The sequence below is a fragment of the Cyprinus carpio genome, chromosome A16 (genome assembly GCF_018340385.1).
Source record: "Cyprinus carpio isolate SPL01 chromosome A16, ASM1834038v1, whole genome shotgun sequence".
NCBI lineage: Eukaryota > Metazoa > Chordata > Actinopteri > Cypriniformes > Cyprinidae > Cyprinus > Cyprinus carpio.
The window spans coordinates 424101-451881 of NC_056587.1; the positions used below are offsets into that span (position 1 = coordinate 424101).

Below are 27781 nucleotides of genomic sequence, written 5' to 3' on the forward strand. Positions count from 1 at the left end.
CACTCATGAGTGCAAACTTACTAATGCCATTCATCAGCATTCTTAAACTGCAAAAACAAACAAACAAACAAACAAACAAACAAACAAACAAACTCTTTATTTTACCTGAGTAGTCATACTGGCAGTTTCAATTTCTCCCATGCCTTGTAATAGCCTACCATTGGTCTGTCTCAACTATATAAAGTTTCTGGTATTGTTTCACATTAAATTATGATGTATTTGTCCCAAAATGTTAACATTTCAGATTGCATTGTTGCGCTGGGTTGTTTTAAAACCTTTTTTTTTTTTTTTTTTTTACCATCGGTGACACTTAGTGTTTTTGAACACTTGGCATAAAGCTCTAGTTCTAATGCATTAATTATGCCCTGTAATGCACCTTATAATGCATTGTATGATCAAATGAATAACTGTAACCACAGTTGTAATACATTACAATACTTATCTATTCATTGTTGCACCTTTAGAAAGTATAATGCATTAAAACACATGACAAACAAACCTTCAAATATTATAAAGCATTTAACTTTGGTTACAATTATTTCTGAAAAAATATAATGGATTACAAAGTACATTATGAATAGCTTTATAATGCATTATAAAGTGTTACCCAAAAACACTCTCACCTAGTGGGGGGGGGGGGGTGTACAGTATTGAATGACGAAAAACGAAGTGGGGAATCAAATGCCACTAGGGTTGGCTCTATACCATAGTTTTTTTTTTTTTTTTTTTTATTACTCGACTATTATTAAATTACTGTTATTGAATTATACAAAATGTGCAATCAACATTTATGATTTTTATTATATTTTTATATAGTCAGCAAAGTGAGTTTTATCGATTTGATCCATCTTATTCCTCTGTTGTCACATTTGCTGGTTTTGAATCAGTTTGAGAAACACTGATGCACAGCCGTGAACTTCAGAACAGCGGAGTATCAAGTACTGAAATTAGCAAAATAATGATAATATAAGTAGATGCCAAGCACTGAAGGTGCGTAGACACCTATTGTGTCCATTGGTGTTCTTCTTTTTCTTCTTCTTGCGCTCTGGGAGTTTATGGCAGCCCATAGAACTGCTTGCGGGAAAGTTATGAAATTTAGCACACAGATAAAGGACTGTCTGAACTGTCACCATAGCAAATTTGGAGTCTCTAACTCAGTCCCCCCCACTAACTGTTGAAGTTTGCACTTTTTTTAACCATAAGGACTAGAAACAATTTATTTATTTTTTTACATTTTCCAAAAAACATACTTTTTCGAACTCCTCCAAGGCCATTGCTCCAATTTTCACGAAAATTTGACCAGGTCATCTTCAGACCATGTTGACAAAAAAGTTACTGAATTTAAGTCAATTTGTCAAACTGTTCTTGAATAACACATGAATGAGTTGAACACTTTAGCGTATTCTGAAAAAGAAAGCCAAACCCAAAGCGGTCTCTGTAGAAAAAGAAACCTGAAGGTGTGTCTGTTTCATGTCTATTAATAACCTCTCAAATGCACCATCCAATGATGTCACTGACTGAGGTTATTTAGGCCAAATTTTTGGCATGTTTTTGGCGTGTTTGTCACACATGCTTCACAACCGGTCAAACAAAAATGTTCTCATCAGTGTTAATAAAACGCAGCATCAAGTGTAGCTTTTGAAAGGGAATAGGTAGGTAGTAGCAACTAAATCTTTATTGGAATTTTTCTTCTGCATGTCATGTGTGGGCTCTGTTCTTAATTCAGATTCAAGATTGAGCCCAAATGCTTCAGTCCATGACAAGAACTCGGACTATAGCACTGGCACCAACTGTACCAAGCATACATTTTTCTGGTTGCGGCATGGCATGGTGCTTCTCATCCGATGTGTGACCCCTTTAGTCAACAAATGAACTATAAACAGTACCAACAGTCAAATGCATCATGAACCTTATTGGAGCATCTCAAAAGAGCACCAGAAATGAAACCATGATTTCAAGAGATTTGAAGTTCATTTAGATTCAGACATGAGCAAAAGTGGTGATGCCTGAGTTGTTGGACAGTGTTATTTTAGAAAAAGGAGTGTTTTACACACTATTTCTCATCATAATTAATAATATTTGTTTTGTTATATTTTAGTACTGTTGATTATTATCACCTCTGAATCTTTGTGAGGAGTCACTGCCTCCGTCCCGGCATTACATTAAGAGTAATGTGTTCAATAATTTGATCATGCTTTGAAATCTTAATAGTGTGAAATCTGAATGTGATCCATATTAAAAAAAAAAAAAAAAAAAAAAAAAAAACAGCAATGGCCAGCATGTGTTGTGATTGGAGAGAGAAGTGTTTACCCATGTGCTGGATCGCAGTTTCTACAAGAAAGAGGTTTTCTCTGGGAGGAATGGCCCCACACAGCCCAAATAAAGTGGCGGATGATTTAAAAAAAAAAGAAAAAGAAAGGTTGAGTAAGTTTCTGTCACCCTGAGCGCTCCAGCTGCCTAGCCCTGAACACCGAATGAAAACATGAGCGCCCTCATGGGGCTCTGAGTCAATACTACCTCCTTCCACAGGCGGACGCTTGCAGCTGCTTTTGTAATCACAGGAAAACCTATCAGCAGAGCTCTCGATGAACCAATAGTCATAAACGCATACACACAGTCACTCCTGTAAATGCACAATACATCAGTGTTGGAGACTAACTAACTAACGGTAGAGATGCTAACTGAGTCACATTTTTCATCAGTGTGACAGTATAGCACAGCCGTTTAGCTAATTTAACTAATTTTTCCAAGTGAGCGATGTGAGGCATAATCAAACATTGAGGCATAATCAAACACACTTCAGTCAATGTTTAAACTGTGTTGTTCTGAAATAGAGTTGGAAAGTCTGCTTAATTTTTAGTAAGTAGATTTGTTTGGATGGTTCATGTTAGTTGAATAGGTTCAAAGAACCAATTCATTCGAATCATCACTACAGCTGGGTTTCTGGAAATCCTTGTGCCATATTTTATGACTAATATGAACTATTATGAATCAATATTTATTGTACAACTATGTTTTTGATTCAGCTCTACATATATTTGGTGAAAACAGTTTGGTGTAAGATTACAAGTAAATTTCACAGATTATCAAAGACAAATCTATCGATCTATACTATACAGTGCCATATCACTTCGCATAGTAAAACTGTAATAACGGAAATTAGCATACAGTACCTATACAGCACACAGGACTAACAAAAACCACATGACAGATGATTTTCCGAAAGTAAGTACACGACATTTCTCACTAGTGAGGTAATAACAGCGCTGTTTAGAGACACTGCATCAGAACACTGCTGAAGGACGCACAGAGGTAGCCTAATTCACACAAGCTCTCTCTCTCTCTCTCTCTCTCTCTCTGTCTCTCGCTCTCTTTCTAATAACTTCATTAATAACTGCATTAGAATGCTATCAACGGCTCAAGCCTCCATTACCAGCTTTAAAATGATGTTTTGGAACCAGAAAAAGAGGCGTTGGATGAGATGCGGAAGAAATAATCCTACTCACAATAGCGATTTCAGTAAAATCAGTATATCATCTGATCGATATCTTGAGGTGTGGTAACCATAATATAAGCGGAATAATTGACTCCGGGCTGCTTCGCGTCGTGGCCGCATCACAACCTAGGGTGTACATTATTTTTCTAATAATTCAATGGCCCGTTGTCAATTATTCCTTACATACAAACACACACACACACACACACACACACACATATATATGTGTGTGTGTGTGTGTGTGTGTGTGTGTGTGTATGTTTGAGTTCAGTGTTTTGTCAGTGTTTAAGTATTCTAATATATTGGTTCTTGTGTAAGATAAATAACCAAATTATATAATCTGCTAATTATATAATTGAAAAAATGTTGCCTCTTATATTATCCTTATTTGTAGCATTTGTAACTTGAGTGTGCGAGGTATCCGGTTTTGTTTGCTTCCAGGGATTTTACATAATTTAATATCAAAATCAAAAACACTGGTTTGTAGCATAAATAATTTGACCGTTTACTGCATTTTGTTATTCTTCTGGTTATATATATTGAGGCTAATGAATTTCTTATGGAAGCCAGTTTCCGTCACTGAATAAAAATGGGAATTGTGACCTTTTTATCTAACAGTTCTGGCTTTTTTTCTCACAATTGTGGACTTGAACTTGAAAAATGGTGTGCATTGGCATCTTTCCACAGTTATAACCTGTGTTGAACATACCTTCTGATGTTCATTCATGTTTATTTTGTGCTATAACTAGTAAAGAGGAAGAGATGATCGGTTCACATGCCGCTTGTATTTATTGTTTGAATTCCTTAAAAAAAAAAAAGACTTGATTTGAGACTTTTTTTCATTCCAAAAGTAACCTGCTTTGTGTAGTCTGTTGACGTGTTGTCAGTTTCCTCTTCACTCTGCAATGTGTTTTTCACTGCATGAGTACATGATGTGTGGCGTGAGAGCTAACTAAGGGGGGCAGGTCTTTGCAAAGGGTCAATTGCAAGTTTATGTCTCACAATTCTGACTTTTTTCTTGAAATTCCGACTTCTTTTCTCAGAATTGTGATAAAGTCAGTTCTGTGGTAAAAAAATACTGACTATTTGCTTACAATTACTAGTTTATATCTTACAATTCTGACTTTATAACTTGAAATTGCAACTTTATATCATGCAAATCTGACTTTATGATGTAAACTTGCAATTGCGAGAAAAAATTAAGTCACAATTAAGTTTTTTTTTTTATGCTTTCCCAAGACAATATAAACACATATTACTAAGACCACGTAACATATTGATTGCTATCGGGATGTAAAGAGACTTTAAACCAAATCTTTGAATTAAATCACCTACCCTTCCTTTAACTACAGTATTTAAAAAATTTAGTTCGTAGTATGATAGGTTACAATTTCAAAGCAGTTTCCCCAAAACTAATTATTCTACATGACTGGCAACGTAGACAAATAATCAGACTGCTGGACACCTACGTCCACGTAGACTAATATGAGTAATCTGGTTACGTGTGCTCACAAATTCCCCAAACTCTCACGATGACAAGCACACTGCTGTTTATACTTTCATTATTTAAAGCAGAATATTCCCCATCTCCCAGTAAAATTCAGAAGCACTGACAAAGTGAGTGATTCACAAAACTGCAATGATATCATTAAGTCTGAAAATGGCAGTATGATTAATCTTCACAGACACGGGTGCCATTGTGTGTGACATCACCACTGTAAGAGCAGGCTGATCTGTTGCAAGGTATTCACATCTTAATTCCAAAATTTTATACCATGTGTTGGCCGTCTCAAATAAGGATGAGTGTTCTCTTGGCAAGTGCAAATGTTTTCCAGATAAAAACTCACATAAACACAAAAAGGAGTGAGGGAAGAAAAATAGACAGACAGACAGACACACACACACACAGACAGACAAACAGAACATGAGTCATTCAGTCGTGACATTACCACATATGAAATATATGTGCTATGACTAGTGAAATAGACTGGTCTCAAGGTAGATGCGAGTAAATTTAAGCGTGACATCATCATGTAAAGAACGTCTACTGCTTTATCTCTGACAAAGTTCCTGAGCTGTTCGCTCACACAGCATCTTTAGTCACTGCAGGAAATCGACTGCACTGGGTAGTTAGCTAGCGCTACACTATCACAACTAACTGCTGAATTTAAACAACACTTTTTGTTACTCAAGTCTGATCTTCCTTGAAGTTTCTTTAAATTAATATTTGGGGTTAAACTCAATTGACAGCACATGTGGCATAATGTGGAGAATCACAAAAAAAAAGAAAAAAAAGAAGGTAATTTAAATTTTAATCATATATGATTATGGTATTTATTATTGTTGAATTACCTTTTATTTTTACATTTTCAGTTTTGTTTTTAAATTTGAGTTTTTTATTAGTAATTTTTTTAATGTTTTTTTAAATGTCTGTATAGTACTTAAACTTGCTTATTTCAGTTATTTCCATTTTTTAAATAAAGTTTTAAAGTTTTTTTATTACTTATATTATATATTTAAGTTTAATTAACGAATACACTATTTTTTATATTTAATTAATAATTACAACACTGATTATAAGCTTCAAATTTATGATTTAAAATCCTTAGAGAATTTGGCCCCTTTAGCTTATATTGTAAGTGCCTCACTGTACCCAACCTTCCCTCATGTTTATTTTTCCATTAGGGATGTGTCAAAATGATCTTTGTGTGTGTGTGTGTGTGTGTGTGTGTCTGTGTGTGTGAATCAAAAATTATGCCAAAAATACTGCTGTTTGAGTTGAACACAAAATGTCTTTAAAGGGGTCATATGACGTTGCTAAAAAGAACATTACTTTGTGTATTTGTTGTTATGCAATGTGTTCATGTGGTTTAAGGTTAAAAAAAAAAACATTATTTTCCACATAATGTACATTATCGTTTCTCCTCTATGCCCCGCCTTTCTGAAATGCGTCCATTTTTACAAAGCTCATCGTTCTGAAAAGTGAGGTGTACGCTGATTGAATGCAAATCCTCCCACATCGTGACGTAGACATGTGGGGAGGCGTGTTAGAATGAGCTGTTTTAGGAGGGCGTGGTTGACTCTTAACTTTCATAAAGAATCTCTTTGGATTTGAGACTTTAGTCTTTGCAACTTTACAGATCTTCTTTATGCACCAAGAGCTTGTAACACTCCAAAGAGAAAGGAAAAACTGAAATCGCATCATATGACCCCTTTAAAGGGTTAGTTGACCCAGAAAAACAAACTTCAGTCATGATTTACACAAGGCTTTCATATGACTTCAGAAAACACTTGACATTTAGAATATTATTTTGATGCTTTAGAGCTTGACGACATCTGTCCTCATTCATTTTCATAGTGCACATAACAGTAGTGTAACAGTCTCCACAGAAAAAATATGTCATACTGGTTGGATAAACCATACGAGTAAATAATGACAGAACATTTTTGGATGAACTATCCTTTTAAGATCTTTTTTCCTACATTTGGGTTTGTTTTCATTGTTGCTCTCCACAGTAAAACAGCCATATTAGCTTGTTTATGTGGTTACCGCTAAATGCATAATGAAACCAGCTAGTTTTAGGGATTTATAATGTTGTATTCAGAGTTATAAAGCCAATCTGTAAGAAACAGGAAAAGGCCAATTGAATTTGGACAATTATGATGAGCTCAGCTAAAGCTGCTTCCTAATGGCCTCATGCAGTCAAGCTACTCCTCAGTGAGAGGCCTGGAGCTCATATAGGGAGATAAGTCAGCGTGGAGCTCCGCTTTTGCTGGTTCTCAAATGCCCATGAGAAAGCAGTAGGTAATATGTTTTCATCATGTTGTTTTAATCTTTATGGTTATATACTGTAACTTTCACTGCGTGAATTTTGAGTGGGTATTTTTGGTAGGTGATGAGAGGTGGATGACAATTAGAGGATTACAATGTCTTTGAGCTCAGGGGTGGCCTTCTTGTGCCAGCTACAACTACATTCAACCGCCTTGAATTTGGGAAGTCCCACACTCCAAAACATCATACAGCTCTGCTGCATCGGCACTCGAGACTGTAATAGCATGAAAATGGAAAAGCCATAATAGGAGGGCAGAGTCAGCACTGGGGGTTTGGAGTGCATGGGATCATGGGAAGAATAATTTGGGATATGGGAACAGAATGTCTGGAATAATTACGAGTTTGGTAGTACTACTGTAGGTCTTTTTGCACCCCTGTAATTTAACATTGACATGAATGCATGAATTTGCATATAAGGAGACTGTGATGATGTCATGCATGAGTGTTTGTCAGGGTTGTGAATTTATCTGTATTGGGATAGAATTGGAGACAGATATGGCTTAAACTAAATGAAAAGCTAATTTTTAATGTAATTCTAGTCCTTTTGTAGTTTTCATTAAGTATAATTCACAAATAATTTTTATCTTCATCTAAATAAAAGCTAATGCATGTAAAAAAAAAAAAAAAAAAAAAAAAAAAAAAAATACTATGTGTGATTGATGGAGATTCTTCCCAGTGACTAGATTGTTTTGAATCTGTTCACCAAAAAGATTCATTCACTCTCTCTTTCTGTAGGTTACATTATAGTAAATGACTTGTAATATTTTTGTACCACAATTTTGTTCAAGTGAGTACATTTACATTTACATTTAATCATTTAGCAGATGCTTTTATCCAAAGCAACTTATAAATGAGAACAATAGAAGCTATAAGACCAACGTGAGAACAACAACAGTATACAAGTGCCATGACAAGTCTCAGTTAGTTTTTTTCTTCTTTTTTTTTCTTCAAGAATAGGATAGACAAGAAAAGGTAAGTGCTAGTATTAGTTGGTCAAGTGCTGGAGAAAAAGATGAGTCTTTAGTTGTTTTTTGACCATGAGTAAAGATTCAGCTGTTGGAATTGAGATCGGGAGGTCATTCCACCAGCAGGGCACAGTGCAGGAAAAGGTCCGTGAGAATGATTTTGAACCTCGTTGGGATGGCACCACAAGGCATCGTTTCCTTGCAGAACGCAAGTTTCAAGATATTACTTTATTAGTATCATTGATAATTGAGATACTACTATAGTTTTGATGATAATTTTGAATTAGTTTTTATTTTTAGATTTTCTTTACTCTTATTTCTTATATATTTTCATCTCATTGAAATTTTTACCTAAAGTTTTAGTAATTTGTGTTTTTGTCATTTTTGTTTTTAAAGGGGTCATATGATGTTGCTAAAAAAGAACATTATGTTGTGTATTTGGTGTAATGCAATGCGTTTATGCGGTTTAAGTTAAAAAAAAACACATTATTTTCCACATAATGTACATTCTTGTTGCTCCTCTTTGCCTCGCCTTTCTGAAACGTGTAGATTTTTATAAAGCTCATTGGTCTGAAAAGCGAGGTGTATGCTGATTGGCCAGCTATCCTGTGCTTTATGATTGGCTGAATACCGCAAGAGTGTGATGGAAATGTTACACCCCCTATCATACTGTGATTATGTCTCCCGGCACGACCAGACAAAACCAATAAAACCCATTACAAACTAGGCATTTGTTGCATCCAGTGGGGACATAATTACTGATTTATACTGTGTTTTTACGTGTTGTGTTGTGTATCGCGCTGCGTAAACATAAAACCATGTCTGGAGAAACGACTGTGATCGGGGGATTCTCTACACTGCTCAAAACTCGCATTTGAATCATCATTGACAAATTCTTTAAATATAAAAAACGTACGTACAGGGTGTGAGTCAGAAGCGCCAGACTGTCCTTGCAAAGTTGGAACTGCCCCACTTTATAGAAACAGACACCGCATTGTAGGCTACTCTCACAGGAAACAGCCCTCATCCTCCGAGAAATGTGCTGCACACATCTGAATATTTGCGTTGCACTGTTCTAGAACAGTGTTGTAAATACAACTTAACCACTGCTTTCTAGTTGTGTCCTCTTTTGGAAGGCCAAGCAAAGTAATTTCATTTTCATAATGAAACAGCGTCACACACGGCATGCTAGAGTGAGGAACGGACGGCGGGCTGAGTGAGCGGCGTCCGGTGGGTTTGAGAATGGCACAGTTGGCGGGCAACCACATGTGACGACCCCGTGCTGGACTACGCTTTATCCACGGGAAAAAACGATCCGGGGATCCACAGCTTGAAGTTGATGTATTTCCTCAGCAACCAGCACGGATCGCTCCAGGCATGACGAAGCAGATATCATCCTCTTTTGGAAGGCCAAACAAAGTAGTTTCGCTTTCACAATGCAATGAAACACGCAGCATCTCCACAACGGCAGCGGCGGCAGCAACAATACTACAGTGATAATCAAAGTTATGCCTCCTTTCTTTGCGTGAACATTTGGGTGGTGTTATGCAAATCTTCCCACATCTTGACATAGACGTGGGGGCATGTTAGAACGAGCCGTTTCAGGGTGGTGTGGTTGACTCTTAACTTTTATAAAGAATATCTCTTTGGGTTTGAGAATTTAGTCTTTGCAACTTTACAGATCTTCTTTATGCACCAAGAGCTTGTAATACTCCAAAGAGAAAGGAAAACTTTAAATCGCATCATATGACCCCTTTAAAAATGTCTTATTTTTTATTTCAATTTTAGTTTTAGTATATCAAGTTAAACAATGAAAATGAGAGATGTTGCTTTGGAAAATAGCTGAAATAAGTTTAAGTTTTCTTTATTTTATTTTACCTCAGTTAAACTTTAAGTAACAAAATGTTTTTTTTTTTATGATTTTAGTTAATTATAATAACTCTGTGCTGATCTAATATAAATCACTTCTGTTCCATATTTTAAGCAAAGTACTGAGTATCTGATGAATTTACCATTCAGGGCTTGTAGAGTGCAAACAAACAGCTCTCCGGTGTAAAACCTGTTGATGGGTGAAGATCACCAAACCTAGGTCTCACACATTTAACATATTCACTGAGAAATCACGTTCCTCCATTCTAGACTAAAGAGAGAGGGAAGTCTTGATTATTCACTGTCTGACAGATGATTTGAGTAAAAGCCCAGGGTGACAGCAAACACACAGTGTGATTGTATTACCCTTAATATGAACTACAGATCTGGATTCGGTGTGGAACCAGTTGTCCAGCGGAGCCTTGACCCTCAGATGGGGGGTGTGGCCAATGGGGCGACCTGGGATCCGTCAACACCTCCGTTCCCCAAACAGGCTTCTCCTGCCCGGAGCCTCTGGAGCGGCACCGCATGGAAAGTAAGTGCAGAGTAGAAACTGGCTGCCAAAAAGTCCAAGCTCTGCACCTCTTCCAGATTAGCATTCCTTCCATCTGACACATATGCTGTGAAGCAGATTATCATCTAAGTGGACAAAGCACAGTTTAGAGAAAGGTGGAAACCTCAAAGGCAGGGTGTGGAGGTACCTTATAACAACACCATTCACGGAGGGTAATTGCACCATGGGAAAATGAGGCAGTTATGTGATTTGGGAAATGGTCACCGGGAGTTTGTGGAATGTAAATATTACACGTCATCCTAGTTGAGACTCGGGTTGGGAAACCATTATTTCACAAATACTTTGGTTCCGCTAACAGTTCTGGAACGTCTGCATTCTTCTACCGATGTGAACGTATCACTGTGAACGTGCAACTACATCAATTTGTGGACAAAAAGCATCTTTTTTATCAACAGCTATATAAAAGTAATTATGGAAGCCCATTTCAGCCACAGAATGAAAAATAAAAAGATAATTGCGACTTTTTATCTCACAATTCTGAATCTATATCTCAATTTGGAAACTCATAACACAGGGAAAAATAATGTAGAATTATGAGATAAAAATAAAATATTATAATTATTACTACATTTAAATGTCTGTTTTCTTTAATGTCAAAGCTCAGGATATAGAAACTGATTCCACTGAATAAATTGGTTCATCCGGACTGATTTGTTTAGAAATTTGACTTGATGGCTTCAGAAGAGTTAGAAAGTGGCACACAGGTTTTATGGACATCTTTTATTATACATTAATTGTTTTTTTTGTCCTTGTGCTGTGCTTATTTGACAAAAAATGCATGAAGATTCTTCACAGCAGAAATACCCATTCATATGGGTTGAGTAAATGATGACAGAATGTTCATTCTGTGAGAGCTACTCCCTTAAAGACATCAAGTTTAAAAGACACTGATGTGTGTTCATTTCCTCACCTGATGTTACCCCATGAGGAGCAGACCGTGAGGAGCCGTCCTCATTACCATCATCTATCCCTGCAGCTAAATCATAAACTGCCTGAGTGCAGTCTGGCTCCGCCGCTGGATAAGGAGGAGTGGAGGGAGTGTGGGAGAGGATGAGGGAGTGAGGTGGGGAAGAGCTGCTGCTGGATGCCCTGCTCTACCATTCTTTGTATAAACAGCTGGAAGTGAGAGAGAGGGGGAGAGATGTGACAAAAACAGAAAAAGAAGAGGACAGAAAGTCCAGGAGGAAAGCAGAGAACAGATGTGCGGATATTATGTGTCATAACAAGTTTAACCCGTTGTGTCCACCTTCACACCAGTGTTATTTTAGTATCATTAATGCACTTTTATAGCTTTTGTTAATACAGGGTCTCTGCACGTTTTAGGAAGGTAAATCTAAGACTTTTCAAGATCTTTTTGAGACCAAGTAAATAAAATATAAGGAATAAATTGAACACAATTTGACAAAAATGTCTAGGAAGCACACAAGTTCTATCAGCAACATTTCAAAGTTTGAAAATGCAACTTCTAACAGATATTTATTGCTTGTTTGGAAATAACTTTTACTGTACCTTCTGATCACATTGTCTTTCCCCAGTGTTTTCATCTTGCTTTCCAGTTCAAATGTCTAAAGAGTCTTAAATCAAGACATCTACTTCAGTAGAAAAATGAGTCTTGTTGTTAATGATTAAAACAAGAACAAACATCTGCTCATGGGGTCAGAATAATCAACTCGATTCAAAGGAAAAACAAGTCATACACCACTGACAGATAAGCATAAACTGGCTTAATGTTAAATTTGTCAGTAAAGTGTGTAATGTGGGCCACTAGCATCATCAAAAAATAAGGCAATTATTTTTGCATTTTCAAACGGGTTTCTTTAACACTTCCTGCTTTGTGTCTGGTCAGATAAACTTTAAGTCCGAACCAAACTCACACCATTGGAGTCAATGTTGCTGTGCTGGGCTGGCTTAAATGCTCCAACAAACAGAGCAATGATTAGATAATGCTTTATGCCGACGTTTTTTGGGGTAATCAATTTACAAATATCTTATTGCCTCTATGATAAAGAAATAAACACTTTAAGCATTTGTGGGCCAGTAGGCACCAGTAATGCTGGTTCTCTTTCGTTAGCAGATCCCACAAACAACTAACCTAACATCCACTCTAAATGCCATGGATCAGCTAGTGTGCACAACACTGAAAAACTGTTGATCACCAAGATTCACTGTAGCATTTCTGCATGATTCAGAAAAAAAATGGTCTGGTGTGCAGGATGTTTTCAGTGCAACTGATGCAGCTCTTAATACACTACTGAATAGAACAGGATGTTACATAAGTTTTGGAACGTAACTGAATTTAAAAAGCCTCACTGGCAGAGTAAGAAATCGGTTCCCACTGCCAAAGCTTTCTGGATATATTGTTTATATGGTGGAATGACAGTGAGCATATATAAGTAATGCAAATAAAGTTTTGTTTAGAAACTATTTGCTTTTGACTCTCCAGTTCTTTCTCCTGTGCTCAAGCTGAGTGTGTTTTAGTGTTGCGTTACTGAAGCAAAATATGGAAACCAAACACACTGGGATGTTTTTCAATGAACTGACCGTGCAAAATCCAGCTGACTGTGCAAACTGAGAACTGCATGCACACTAATACTCTCATGTGTGGAGGAAATTATGTGGAAAAAAATCCCATTACGCAAATACAGATATGAATTACACAAATTCAGATGGGCAGTACAGTTGAACATATCCATATCGAGCCCCCTGTTTTTCAATCTGTTTTCACCCCTACATTGATTTGTTGTATACAGGTCCTTCTCAAAAAATTAGCATATTGTGATAAAAGTTCATTATTTTCCATAATGTAATGATAAAAATTAAACTTTCATATATTTTAGATTCATTGCACACCAACTGAAATATTTCAGGTCTTTTATTGTTTTAATACTGATGATTTTGGCATACAGCTCATGAAAACCCAAAATTCCTATCTCAAAAAATTAGCATATCATGAAAAGGTTCTCTAAACGAGCTATTAACCTAATCATCTGAATCAACTAATTAACTCTAAACACCTGCAAAAGATTCCTGAGGCTTTTAAAAACTCCCAGCCTGGTTCATTACTCAAAACCGCAATCATGGGTAAGACTGCCGACCTGACTGCTGTGTTTTATCAAGGGCAGGGTCAATGCAGCTAGCTATCAGGAGATTTGAGCACTTCATGCTTCCATCTGCTTAAAAGCTTTATGGAGATGAAGATTTCGTTTTTCAGCACGACCTGGCACCTGCTCACAGTGCCAAAACCACTGGTAAATGGTTTACTGACCATGGTATTACTGTGCTCAATTGGCCTGCCAACTCTCCTGACCTGAACGCCATAGAGAATCTGTGGGATTTTGTGAAGAGAAAGTTGAGAGACGCAAGACCCAACACTCTGGATGAGCTTAAGGCCGCTATCGAAGCATCCTGGGCCTCCATAACACCTCAGCAGTGCCACAGGCTGATTGCCTCCATGCCACGCCGCATTGAAGCAGTCATTTCTGCAAAAGGATTCCCGACCAAGTATTGAGTGCATAACTGAACATAATTATTTGAAGGTTGACTTTTTTTGTATTAAAAACACTTTTTTCTTTTATTGGTCGGATGAAATATGCTAATTTTTTGAGTTAGGAATTTTGGGTTTTCATGAGCTGTATGCCAAAATCATCAGTATTAAAACAATAAAAGACCTGAAATATTTCAGTTGGTGTGCAATGAATCTAAAATATATGAAAGTTTAATTTTTATCATTACATCATGGAAAATAATGAACTTTTATCACAATATGCTAATTTTTTGAGAAGGACCTGTATTGAAATGCTTTTGCCTGTATGATGTGATACACTTGAATGAATGTATTTTTTTTGTGATTTTAACTTGTGAACTTCTTCAATAATGTGTAAAAACATGCACAATCACTTGAAATAATACTCAAAGTGAGCTCAGCCGGAATCCATACAAAGCAGCAGCTCAGATATGAGAAGTTTGGTCACTACATTATTTCCATAATGTGTAATTTTTACTGTTGATGACTCCTATTATTCTAACGTGAAAAATAGTCAAAATAAAGAATGAGTCTGTGTGTTTGCACTCCTGACTGGAAGTGTATATTCTCACTGTGCCCATTACAGATGATATTTGCAGTATCTTTGATGAATTAAGGCCTTTCAGCGTTGTCGGTAAGTCATACTCAGTGTCCAGACGGTGCATGTTAGTACTGGCCTGTAGCCTCACCACATCTACAGGACTTTAAACCTGCTAACCACTTCCTCCCAATAACCATTAATGAAGCTACTGTTCGAGCGAACCTCCAAACACATGTACAGCAGATTTCATGTGAGCAATAATGGTGTGGAGAAAAAAAAAAAAAAACAGGTAGAACAGGAGTGAGAGATACCTCGCTCTGCAGGACACGGGACAGTGCCAAACAGACTGGATTCTGGCTCCAAACCACAGAGTCGAGTGGCATTCCTGTGATGGTTCTACCTGCCGCTTCAGCCTGACCACAGGCTCTACAGCCAAACCAGACTCCATGGAACAGTCATCACAGCCTGCAGAATGTGCTCCACTGAACACTTTAAAGTGGTTAGCGCTACAGGCTATGAAATGTGCACAATAAGTAGAGTCTTTGTGAGGTGGAACACATGCTGGTGAATCAAGGTTTATACAGCTATATTAACTCTGATTAAGCATGTGGACGGTTGCAAAAACTGCAGATTTTTTTTCCACACTAAACATATTAGTTCCAGCAGGTGCAACATACAAAGAAAATTAAGAAACTTAATCCTTTATTCTGAATCAAATAAGCAGATAATTTGAAAGTAATTGTTGAAAATTCTGTCTTTGACTCACTCTAAAAAAATGTAAGGCACTTTTTCTTGTTTTGGTGCTTGACTTTTATAAACAGTAATCAGGATATTCTTCAAAATTCATATTTTGAGATCAGTTATTTGTTTTCTTTTTGAAAGAAATTGATGCTTCTATTCAGCAAGGATGCATTCAATTGATCAAAAACTGGCAAGTAAGGCAAACTATCCAGTGGGTATAGCCAATCACAGACATATCTGTTGATTTCTTGAATGCAATGGCCAATCAGAAACATTTTAGTTTGTTTTATTCAATTCATTAGTTATTTTATTCGAAATATCAATAACTACCAATTGCTTATTCATGATCTTGCATTCCTGGCAGGCTGAAAGAAATGAAGAAAATTACTGTCATTTTAACCAAGTATTAGGCTATGAAATCTATCTATTTAAAGTTTCTCAAGATCAGTTAATAATTCATTATTATTCTATAATTCTTACTGTAACAGCTGGAGCATGTGTAAGGCTGGACAAGGCTTTGCGTTCCTCTGGCCACAGACTGGAAATTAACAGGGACTTCGGACAAGAATTTTCTTTGCTCGCTTTCTTTATATAATTCATTCATTGTTTGAATAACCGTGGAAATTAAATTGTTACAATTAACAGGCCTAACTTACAATGTTTTTATTAAATTGTAATCACGTTAAATACAAATTCATTATTTTAAAAATATTTTATGACACCCATTATCTGGCACTTGCTTTAAAAGATGGGTTTATGATGTGCGTTGTTAACAGATTACACTAACATTAGATTACCCCGGACTTGGGTCAACCTCTGCCTATGGAGAAAAAAAAAAGTTTTCAAAAGCACCCCCGCCCATATATATAATAAAATGACATCTTGTGACGACATGAGGGATAGTAAATGGTGATTATTGTCTTATATATAGGGAAGCAGTGGTCATTGTCCAGTGTTATGGATGTTCTAAAGGGAAAGTTTCTTCAGGATCCAGGAGCGTAGTAACTCCAGTTCTTGTCGACACAACTGATGGTTGAGGTCTGGGATGGAATGGAAAGACGTGTTGAGGCCAGCCTTCTTCAGCAGTGAGTTGGTCTCCTCGCCCCAGCTATGGAAAACCAGCTCATCTGCTGTGCCGTGACACTGAAGGAGCTCAGGTAGAGGGCGTTGGGAAGCATCTTCTACTGCCTGTGCAGAATGTCAAACAGATTCTTTTACTTACGCTCGACAGCATGATATGAAAAATCTTTGGTCATAAGGCATTCTGAAGGGTATTAACTACCTGATATACGACTGAGTCTTTGTTAAGAAAGCTGGACAGAGCGAAGACGCCCGCAACATCCTGGTGGTACCTGCAAACCAGGTGTAATGCCATGGCACCACCCATTGAGAAGCCACCTAGTATCAAACATACACACATTAGACAAGCATTCAAAGTGAAAGTGAAAGTGACGTGACATTCAGCCAAGTATGGTGACCCATACTCAGAATTAGTGCTCTGCATTTACACCCATCCGAAGTGCACACACACAGAGCAGTGAACACACACACACACACTGTGAAACACACACCCGGAGCAGTGGGCAGCCATTTTATGCTGCGGCGCCCGGGGAGCAGTTGGGGGTTCGATGCCTTGCTCAAGGGCACCTAAGTCGTGGTATTGAAGGTGGAGAGAGAACTGTACATGCACTCCCCCCACCCACAATTCCTGCCTGCCAGAGACTCGAACTCACAACCCTTCGATTGGGAGTCCGACTCTCTAACCATTAGGCCACGAGTGGCTTTGTATTAAAACCTGTTGAGCTGACTTCTCCCTGTGGTATTGTCCACTATACTTACGTAAAAAAAATTCACTGTGCTAGACATGAAGTGCAATGCTCTCAAATTGCTAAAAATTTGTGATCTTAGCAGCCAGCATATATGACTATTCTTCTTAACACACTTAAGTACATTTTGTAAAAAAGTCCAATTAAAAGTATTAATGTAAAGTACATTTTAAATCATTTTAATCTTTTTTTTTTCATTCTTCTTGATGTGTCGACTAACTTAAAAAGCACATATTACATTTAAAGTTAATACATTTTAATCTTTCTAAAATGCAATTTCATCATTACAAACATATTTACAGCGGTTATAGAAAATAATCAAACCTTTTAAAATAATCAAATTTTGTTGCTTTGCAGCCTGAAAAGAAGACGGACACAGTTTGTTTTATCCAGCTGTATTTACTCAGTGCAGCTTATAACATCCAAGTAAAAGATAAAACACCAACATGTCAGAGAAAAAATAAATAAAACAGAACCACGGAGCTGGAAAAAGGATCACCCCTTGTGTCAGTATTTTGTTGAACCACCCTTTGCTTTAATTACAGCCTTTAGTCTGTTGGGATTTGTCTCTACTAGCTTTGCAATATTTGCCCACTCTTCTTTGTAGAACTGCTCAAGTTTCAATGGGATTTAGGTCTGGCTTCGACTAGGCCATGCATATTCACCTTTTTCTCTGTATGGTTTTGCTGTGTGCTTTGGGTCATTGTCATTTTAGAAGGTAAACCTTCTTCCCATTGACAGCTTTCTGGCAGAGGGCAGCAGATTCTCTTTTAGAATTTGACTGTATTTTGCCCCATGCATTTTTTTCTTCTATCCCAAGTCCCTGCTGCAGAGAAACACCCCAGAAGATATCACCACCTCCATGCTTTACTGGAGGAATGCTGTTATTTGGATGCTGAGCTGTATTGGATTTCCGCCAGAAATTATCGTTTGGTGTTGAGGCCAAATAATTACATTTTAGTCCCATCTACCTCAGAATCTTCACGGTGCATTTTAGCAAAGATCAGTCTGACTGCATGTTACCCCACGGTGGGGAATAACAAGAAAGGATGGGAGGCAACAGGGGTAACGCTTCGAAGTAAGTTTTATTTTAAGTTCTCAGTTACAAAAACAAACGAAAACTGCAGAGTCGTGCCACGCAAACGCCGGTCTTTGCCTGCACACCAGCCGTTAAATGAGGAATTGCTCCGGTGCACTGAGAGTAATCAGGATACCTTTATACCCAGACACACCTGTGCACCGGTGTGCCCAATTCACTTGATTACCCCCATAATTGCCTGTAGAGGGAACACAAAACACAGCCGAAGGTGTGGTGATGAACAGCGGCCATGACACCCCCCCCCCCCCTTAAAAGACGGGAAACTAAAAGTTTCTGATAAGGTACAAACAAATCATTAAAGGCCTTTAAAGAACTTGCATGCATACGTTATCTTACAGCAAGTTTCTACCAGTAAGGTAGCATGACAAATGAATGAAACAAATACTTACCCATAGACCTACAGTCCCATACAAACCTTTATATGACGTTTTCTAGACAGGAGCCCTGGACAATGCATCGGCTAATGCGTTTTCAGAGCCCTTATTGTGCCATATTTCTAAGTGGTAAGGCTGGAGGAATAGGCACCAACACATGAGCCGCTGGTTGGGGTTTTTAAAAGAGTGCAAAAACGTGAGTGGGTTGTGGTCACTGTAAACTATCCCGGACGAGCCCCCAATTGTTACGCCCACGGTGGGGAATAACAAGTAAGGAGGGGAGGCAACAGGGGTAACGCTTCGAAGTAAGTTTTAAGTTCTCAGTTACAAAAACAAACAAAAACTGCAGAGTCGTGCCACGTGAACGCTGGTCTTTGCCTCCGTGCCAGCCGTTGCAATGAGGAATCACTCCGCCCCACTGAGAGTAACCAGGATACCTTTATACTCAGGCACACCTGTGCACCGGTGTGCCCAATTCACCTGATTACCCCCGTAATTGCCTGTAGAGGGAACACAAAACACAGCCGAAGGAGTGGCGATGAACAGCGGCCTTGACACTGCATGTGGCCTTTTTCTTGTAACCCTCCCATACAAGCCACATCTGTGGAGAATTTATGATATTGTTGTCACATGCACACAATGACCACTCTGTCATAAATTCCTGCAGCTGCTTCAAAGTTACTGTTGGCCTCTTGGTCTTCTCTCTGACCAGTTTCCTCCCGGCTCTTTCATCCAGTTTGGAGACAGGTCCTGATCCAGGGAGGCTCTGTGTTGTACCAAATACCATCGACTTCTTAATAGACTTAATAAAGCCTTTGAAATGTTTTTGTATCCATCTCCTGACTTGTGACATCAAAATGAACACTCCTGATCACAGTTGAAAGCCAGATGGATTTGTGTGTCATTGAGAAGGTGATCAGCTGCACCTGATTGAGTTTACAAGTCACTTTTAGGAGGGGGGTGATCCTTTTTCCAACTCGGTGATTCTGTTTTTTTTTTTTCTGTTTGTGTTTTATCTTTCATTTGGATGTTCTAAGTTGCATTGAGTAAATACAGCTGGATAAAACAGAAACTGTGTCCGTCTTCATTTCAGGCTTCAAAGCAACGAAATGTGATTATTTTCTATACCTACTGTAAATACATGACATAAGTTTCAACAGAAATGAAATAAAATAATATTAAGTACATATAAAGATGCACTTTGAAGTTCAGCTAACTGCATTTAACAAACTGAAACCAAAATAATTTTTTAACTGCACCTGCCCAAGCATTAGAAAACTTTCAGTTCGCCCTCAAGTACATTCTTTCATAGCATGTGATTTCTGAAATAAGTACTCTTTTTGTTAAAGTATACTAAAGTACATTTCTTCTTTCATAAGGGACAATTTATCTTGTGTCAACAAACAGAGCCAGTGTCTGAAAATGAAAGACTATAGAAACATGAAACCCCAACATTTCATGATTAAGGCTGAACTGAACTTAGATGGGAAAGGCACCACTGTAATTCTAAATGCATAATATTTTGTGCTATCAACTTGACGTGATGCAACAGTCGCATGTTTAGTTTGTATTTTGTTTTTAATGAAAGGCATGCTGCAAGTGGCAAATCTCAGGTGGTTTTGCTTATAAACCCTTTCCATGATCTTTACTCATTCAGCAGTGGCAGATGCATCAGTCTTGATGAGTCATTGATTCAAACACTATTTTTTTTATTATATATTAGAAATTAAAGTTTTTTTTTTTTTCACGTGTCTGATTTTTAGTCGCATTATACAGGCATGTATACACTCTGGTCATTGACAATAGTTGGATTATTGGTTCGCATGCAAACACAGTCTGACTTGAGGTTATGAAAACCTGTTCACTCTGGAGTAACTGAGTCAGGAGGACATCAATAAGTGCATGTAATTTAAAGTGGTCTACAGTAGCCAGTCTGCCCCAAACTGAAATTTAAAACAAAAAAGAAAGAGAAAAGAAAGCTGGCCTTCAGTTCCACATCATCAAACCTCCATTTTTCTGAAGCCCTCTTTCATGCCTGTGCTTAATCTTTCACATCTGGGCACTACATCTGGGAAAACGAACAAGTACCCATCAGTCTGTCAGAGCCATGTTGAGATGGAGGATGGATGGAGTTCACATGTTCTTCATACCTCTCCTAGAGATGTTGTGAGCAATTATATCTCCAGGACTAATTAACAGGTCTATTACTTTTCCCTTTATGCACTTCTCATCTAATCAAAGAGACAAAACCAATAAACTCCATCCTTATATTGAACTTATTGAGAAATTCACATACTGTTTGGCTAAAAAATTCTGTGCATGCATGTTTGACTTTGGCTTTTCCCATTAACTACGACACCTAAAAGATTGAAAAACACAATAATAATATTATATATATATATATATGCGTTTTCCATGGAAAGTTCTGGCGCTTGTCAGTCCATCAGCTTGGGAAGTGGACTCAGCGTACAGACCACTTCGTTTCTTCGAGTGACTCCAATGAGTATTTATAGTTAATGACAAAATGTTATGATTTAGGAAGATAATATTTCAGCAGTCTCACAGGAACATGTGTTTTTTGAATCAGTTTCTTTGGAACCGAGTTCAGGGGCTTTTCTGTCCTTCCACACAGAGCCTTTTCACACAAAGACTTTTTTTTTTGTTGCACTTTTCACATTTTACTTGCAACCATTTCAGGGTATTTATGTGTTATTGGCTTTTCGATTAACCCTTCCTTGAACGTTGCCATTTAGTTTAACTCGCTGAGCAAGTCATAACCTCTTTTTAACGTCAATGCAGTCGCCTTCTCACACCCTGAAGGAATTTACCTGCGTTCTTCTAAGATCTCTTTTTACTGAATGATTTTCTGCCACTTTTATCTCATTGTGATATATATGTGAACCCAATAACCCAAATATTCCGAGATAAAGCTTAGCAGAAATCTGAGAATGATCCAGAAATTCTTCTTGGCCCATTCTGGCAACAAATGAAAGGAATAAGAAACTTGATAAGTTTCATTCTTCATTTTACACAACGAGGGAGAGACTTATGAGCAGTGGTCTGAGACTCTGCTTAATTTGGAACAAGTGGAGTGTGAGAGTGTGTAAGACAGAGGAAAGCAATAAGGAAGGGGGAGAAAGATGGATGGGAAGGAAAGAGAGAGAGAGAGAGAGAGAGAGAGAGAGAGAGAGAGAGATAAGCCAGTAGCCATACCAATAAGCATCCTGTGTTTAGGGATCCCTGCTCCGATCTCCTCCTGGACAATGGCACTTAAATTTTCGCACATGGAATCTATAGACTCCAAATGTTCAGGGCAATCCTGGGAAATCTTGTGACGATCGAACCATACATGAGACTGAGCCCCTCGCATGGGTGTGTATGGCCTAAGAACAAACAATTGTAGCGGTGAAGTGATAATTCAATCATAACAAAGCTGAAGAAACTGCAAAATAGATTACTGCATTCACACAGCTGTGAGAAATGACTGTAAAATGTTTGGAATTATATGGATTTCTGCTTGCATTGCACCTAAAATGTGATCTTATTTTCATTTATGCTATAAAGTTGTTGCAATTAAGGTTTTAATAAATAAAATACAGTGCAATGCCACTCAAATCTAAATATCATTTCTCCTTAAGCTTGTGAGACTTTATTATTATTATTACTACTATTGTTTTTTAGGCCCTATACTCCCGTGTCTATTAAAGTCCCTATAATTTTTTTAACAATATGGGTAAAGTTTGTGAGTTAAAGGATGTGTTCTGAACAGAATGAATTCAGTTAATGCTGTTTATAAGCTGGTTCATCGTGTTCTAAGGTAATGGGTCCACTTGACATACAAAATTATATTAATGAAATATACAGACATCATGTCTTTTTTTTATCTATTTGAGATTTCATTGTTTAATACATTTTCATTTATGTCTGTTGTTCTACCACATCCATCTTTGTCATGCATTCACTACATATAGGTCCTTCTCAAAAAATTAGCATATTGGATAAAAGTTCATTATTTTCCATAATGTAATGATAAAAATTTAACTTTCATATATTTTAGATTCATTGCACACCAACTGAAATATTTCAGGTCTTTTATTGTTTTAATACTGATGATTTTGGCATACAGCTCATGAAAACCCAAAATTCCTATCTCAAAAAATTAGCATATCATGAAAAGGTTCTCTAAACGAGCTATTAACCTAATCATCTGAATCAACTAATTAACTCTAAACACCTGCAAAAGATTCCTGAGGCTTTTAAAAACTCCCAGCCTGGTTCATTACTCAAAACCGCAATCATGGGTAAGACTGCCGACCTGACTGCTGTCCAGAAGGCCATCATTGACACCCTCAAGCGAGAGGGTAAGACACATAAAGAAATTTCTGAATGAATAGGCTGTTCCCAGAGTGCTGTATCAAGGCACCTCAGTGGGAAGTCTGTGGGAAGGAAAAAGTGTGGCAAAAAACGCTGCACAACGAGAAGAGGTGACCGGACCCTGAGGAAGATTGTGGAGAAGGACCGATTCCAGACCTTGGGGGACCTGCGGAAGCAGTGGACTGAGTCTGGAGTAGAAACATCCAGAGCCACCGTGCACAGGCGTGTGCTTTTGAACCAGAAACAGTGGCAGAAGCGCCTGACCTGGGCTACAGAGAAGCAGCACTGGACTGTTGCTCAGTTGTCCAAAGTACTTTTTTCGGATGAAAGCAAATTTTGCATGTCATTCGGAAATCAAGGTGCCAGAGTCTGGAGGAAGACTGGGGAGAAGGAAATGCCAAAATGCCTGAAGTCCAGTGTCAAGTACCCACAGTCAGTGATGGTCTGGGGTGCCATGTCAGCTGCTGGTGTTGGTCCACTGTGTTTTATCAAGGGCAGGGTCAATGCAGCTAGCTATCAGGAGATTTTGGAGCACTTCATGCTTCCATCTGCTGAAAAGCTTTATGGAGATGAAGATTTCGTTTTTCAGCACGACCTGGCACCTGCTCACAGTGCCAAAACCACTGGTAAATGGTTTACTGACCATGGTATTACTGTGCTCAATTGGCCTGCCAACTCTCCTGACCTGAACCCCATAGAGAATCTGTGGGATTTTGTGAAGAGAAAGTTGAGAGACGCAAGACCCAACACTCTGGATGAGCTTAAGGCCGCTATCGAAGCATCCTGGGCCTCCATAACACCTCAGCAGTGCCACAGGCTGATTGCCTCCATGCCACGCCGCACTGAAGCAGTCATTTCTGCAAAAGGATTCCCGACCAAGTATTGAGTGCATAACTGAACATAATTATTTGAAGGTTGACTTTTTTTTGTATTAAAAACACTTTTCTTTTATTGGTCGGATGAAATATGCTAATGTTTTTGAGATAGGAATTTTGTTTTTTTTTATGAGCTGTATGCCAAAATCATCAGTATTAAAACAATAAAAGACCTGAAATATTTCAGTTGGTGTGCAATGAATCTAAAATATATGAAAGTTTAATTTTTATCATTACATTATGGAAAATAATGAACTTTTATCCAATATGCTAATTTTTTGAGAAGGACCTGTATACTCATCAAATCCATTTTTCCAAATATAACATTGCTTCTAAAAAGCAAGTGAATATATTGTATCAGGTTGCATTTTATCTATTATTCTTTTTTATTATTAAGTCTCATTAATATTTAATTTCATTACTAGATTTTTTCCCCTAGAGTTTTGACTGTAAGACTATAGCAGACTCCACAAAAAAAAAAAAAGAGGAAAAAAAAAGTTAGACACAAACGTGCATTTACTACGAAACCAATAATTTCTCTCACTGTTTTAATAGCTTATTGTATTTAATCAATAACTGTAAAGGTGCTATGAAGGTGATGTACAGGGAATGTTTACCTGGCTGGCGCTGTGGGATAAATCACCCGGATGTTTTCAAATGCCAGGTTTTGTCCCAACACATCATAAACCCACCTGCGCAAACCCGGCCCTGTGTCTCCTAAATGAAATGAATGAAATAAGTTATCATGCCACCATACATCTTACACTGGACTACATTATTCAAATGTTTCTAAATTAAACATAGGTCTAAACATATGCAAACAGTACAAACTAGAAAAACAACAAAAAAAATGATTTCTGCCACTCGACTGAGCAATATTCGCATAAAAACGTATCCGTATTGGGTCGGACTGTCCGTACGGTATCTGTGGCTGCACAAACGACCCAACGGAACGGCCAGGTGTCGTTTCCCGACATTTTTTGTTCCCTAATTGAGCAAGAGACAGCTTAGGCTACTACAAGCCTATACGAGACGGCTTGTGAAAGTAAACATTTGTCATTTTGTTTTGCTTAATTTTAATAAAGTGATAAAGACTTGATTAAAAGCCTGTCGTACTTTCTTATTGATATATTAAAACGTTTTTTAAAAATTAACAAATTAACATTAACAATAAGGTCCACTTAAGTGCCTTGAAATGGTGTGTGCTGCGGTCGCCTAATCATTTTCACAAATACATGCCGTAAAATAAAGATAACATGAAAATATGCATATAAAATACCAAAATACAAACAAACAAACAAAAAAAACTGGTTATTGGTTACTTTAGTTAAACCAGGGCAAATACAACATGTTTTGCTACACTAACCATGGCAGCCAACTGTGATAATTTTATTGATTTGAAAAAAATCATACCTGTTCAAAGCAGGGCAAAATACACACCAATTGTAATAGGGCTTGTTCAAATCCTAATGTCTCCAAGTATGAACAACTATAACAGTAATGTCTGTCTTAGAAAACCCCACTAAAAATACAAAATAAATACAAAGGATGTGCAGTGTGCAGGATTATGAAAATCGCAACAGCGTAACGTTTTCATTTGTGGTCATGTAATTGTAACCTACCAGCTCTATGCTCACTATTTCTTATTTGTCTCTGAACACGTCAGCAGAAGTCTCACACACGTGCACTTTTAACAGTCATGTTCAACCTCAGTTCATTCAGCTGCGGCGCGTGCGTGACCCGCGCTGGTCTGCGGTGGTTAGGACTTAATTTCACTTTCCAAAACTGTGGGCACACCGCGTATGCGTGAGAGAGATTTTAATCGTTTAAAAGCACCTGAGCCATGAAGAAAGATGACAGAAGCAGTGTGTTTTCCAGCCTGACTCACGACACTCTTCTGAAGCTTAACCGCGGCCATGTTTCATTCATCCCGTGTTCTCGCGATACTCGCTGCGTCATCCACCTCACAGATCGCGTGCACCTCTCAGCGCTGTCAAACTTCTCACTAATGATGAACGAGGTCTGTTTAAGCCTATAACTACAAACCTGGGCAAACAAATGCCTCGTGTCTTGTGGTGGTGAGCACTGAGTGTTGCAGTAGTCTACAGCTGATTTGTTGTCAAGTAACAGAGAAAAGATTCCGAGCTGTAGTTCATTTGCCCATTAGTCCAGTTTTGGCACGTGTAGCCTCCCAGACATGCTTCACGTTCTTCTAAGTTCTAAATATCGTTTAGTAATAATCCAAGTATGGTCAGTAATACAAGAATACAGGCACAAGTTAAGCCACAAGCAAAAGAGCACATAAAAACAAAAGAACATCAATTAAGTAAATTAAAATTAAATTAAATTTGTCCTCATTTGTAAGTCGCTTTGGATAAAAGCGTCTGCTAAATGACTAAATGTAAATGTAAATGTAAGTAGAAAAGTTTATTGTTACTAATATGACGAAAAAACTCTTTAATAAAACCTTTTAGTTCTAACTGCAAGGTTATTATCACTATTTGCAGCTGGCTGTAGAACTACAAAAGTAATCGAACAAGGAAATCTAAAAGTAATCGAATCTGAACTAAAATTACTGAAGTTTTTGTCATAGTCAGCACTGTGTGGTTATTAGATGTAATACATTATCGACTTTGTTATGATGTACTGGTACATTTGACATCTAGTCTTTTACAGTAGTTTTAAGTGAGGTGAAGCCAGGACATTTAAACACACCAGTTCTTTGTGATCTTGTGTTATCTTTGATTTTTATTTCTATTTAAGACCAGCATCCAGAATGAATATGAATATGCCAAGTGTTAGTAAAAATGAGTGTGGCCAGTAAATCCAACCATTGACTTGCTGGCCAGCTGGCTGCTTAACATGAGGCATGGTTTAAACTGCAGAGTGAGAACAATACTCCGACCCTTTCCCATTTCTGTTACAAGAACCTCAGAATGTAGCATATATTGAGATAATTCAGAATATAGTTTTATGGCTGTTTAAAAACATTTATAGCCAGGCATTTTTCTCAATTCACACCCATTAAAAATTTTCATTCAGGAGCCACACCAGACCCTTTAGCTGAAGAGGAACGCACTACGTACTTGCATAAAAATCCTTGTCTAATAAAACGTTGCACAGCTCTGTTACATTGAACCTCATTGTTTGCTCACAGTGATTTAGGAGATGTCTACAAGTTATTTTAAACACATACTGGGGTCTTATCTTTCATAAACTAAGCGCCGTTTCACTTGATTCTGGTAAATTTCAGTTGCTTTGAACGCTCAGACCACACATTCTGCGCCCTAAATCTCACCACCTTCCACCTTTTCTCTCACTGTGTGGGAGGGATGGACTACATTTGTGTATAACTGTGACTCTGTCTCCAATACTGACAGATAGCTGGAGGAGATCCCCCATGTGCTAAATCAGTCCTGTATCACACTGGCTGTTTATGCCTGCCCTCTATAGCTTGATAGTGGATCTGACATCTGGAGACGGGACCAGTTTTATCACAAAGTCTGAACTGAAATGTTTAGAAAGTACATCAAATACTGTATGATAAATTCTTCATATGGTATTGACTGAGATAATGGAATTAATCTCAATTACTGCTGAAAAAAAAAAAAAAAAAACATTCAAGGTCTACAATTATTTATAGATCATTTGATTAATGCAGTAAGGTTTTGATCAAATGCAGTAATTATTGT

The 27781-nt window shown here is 37.7% G+C and overlaps 1 protein-coding gene across 1 annotated transcript; it reads right to left on the minus strand.

The window, feature by feature from the left end:
• Positions 1-16189: 16189 nt before the first annotated feature.
• On the minus strand, positions 16190-26174 carry lyplal1 (lysophospholipase like 1). Its single transcript, XM_019114753.2, has 5 exons — positions 25926-26174; positions 24707-24806; positions 22054-22223; positions 16824-16939; positions 16190-16729 (listed from the first exon to the last, which is right to left on the minus strand). The coding sequence occupies exons 1-5, from the start codon at positions 26005-26007 to the stop codon at positions 16508-16510; spliced, it is 690 nt and encodes a 229-aa protein (XP_018970298.1). The 5' UTR covers positions 26008-26174; the 3' UTR covers positions 16190-16507.
• Between the last annotated feature and the right edge of the window lie 1607 nt (positions 26175-27781).

What these genes read in the sequence shown, in the direction of transcription:
- lyplal1 (XM_019114753.2), bottom strand. Translation starts at nt 26,007, where the DNA reads ATGGCCGCGGTTAAGCTTCAGAAGAGTGTCGTGAGTCAGGCTGGAAAA. An exon ending in TATCCCACAGCGCCAGCCAG is followed by an intron (nt 22,224 to 24,706) that starts GTAAACATTCCC and finishes GTTTGTTCTTAG; the next exon opens with GCCATACACACCCATGCGAG. An exon ending in TAAACACAGGATGCTTATTG is followed by an intron (nt 16,940 to 22,053) that starts GTATGGCTACTG and finishes GTTTGATACTAG; the next exon opens with GTGGCTTCTCAATGGGTGGT.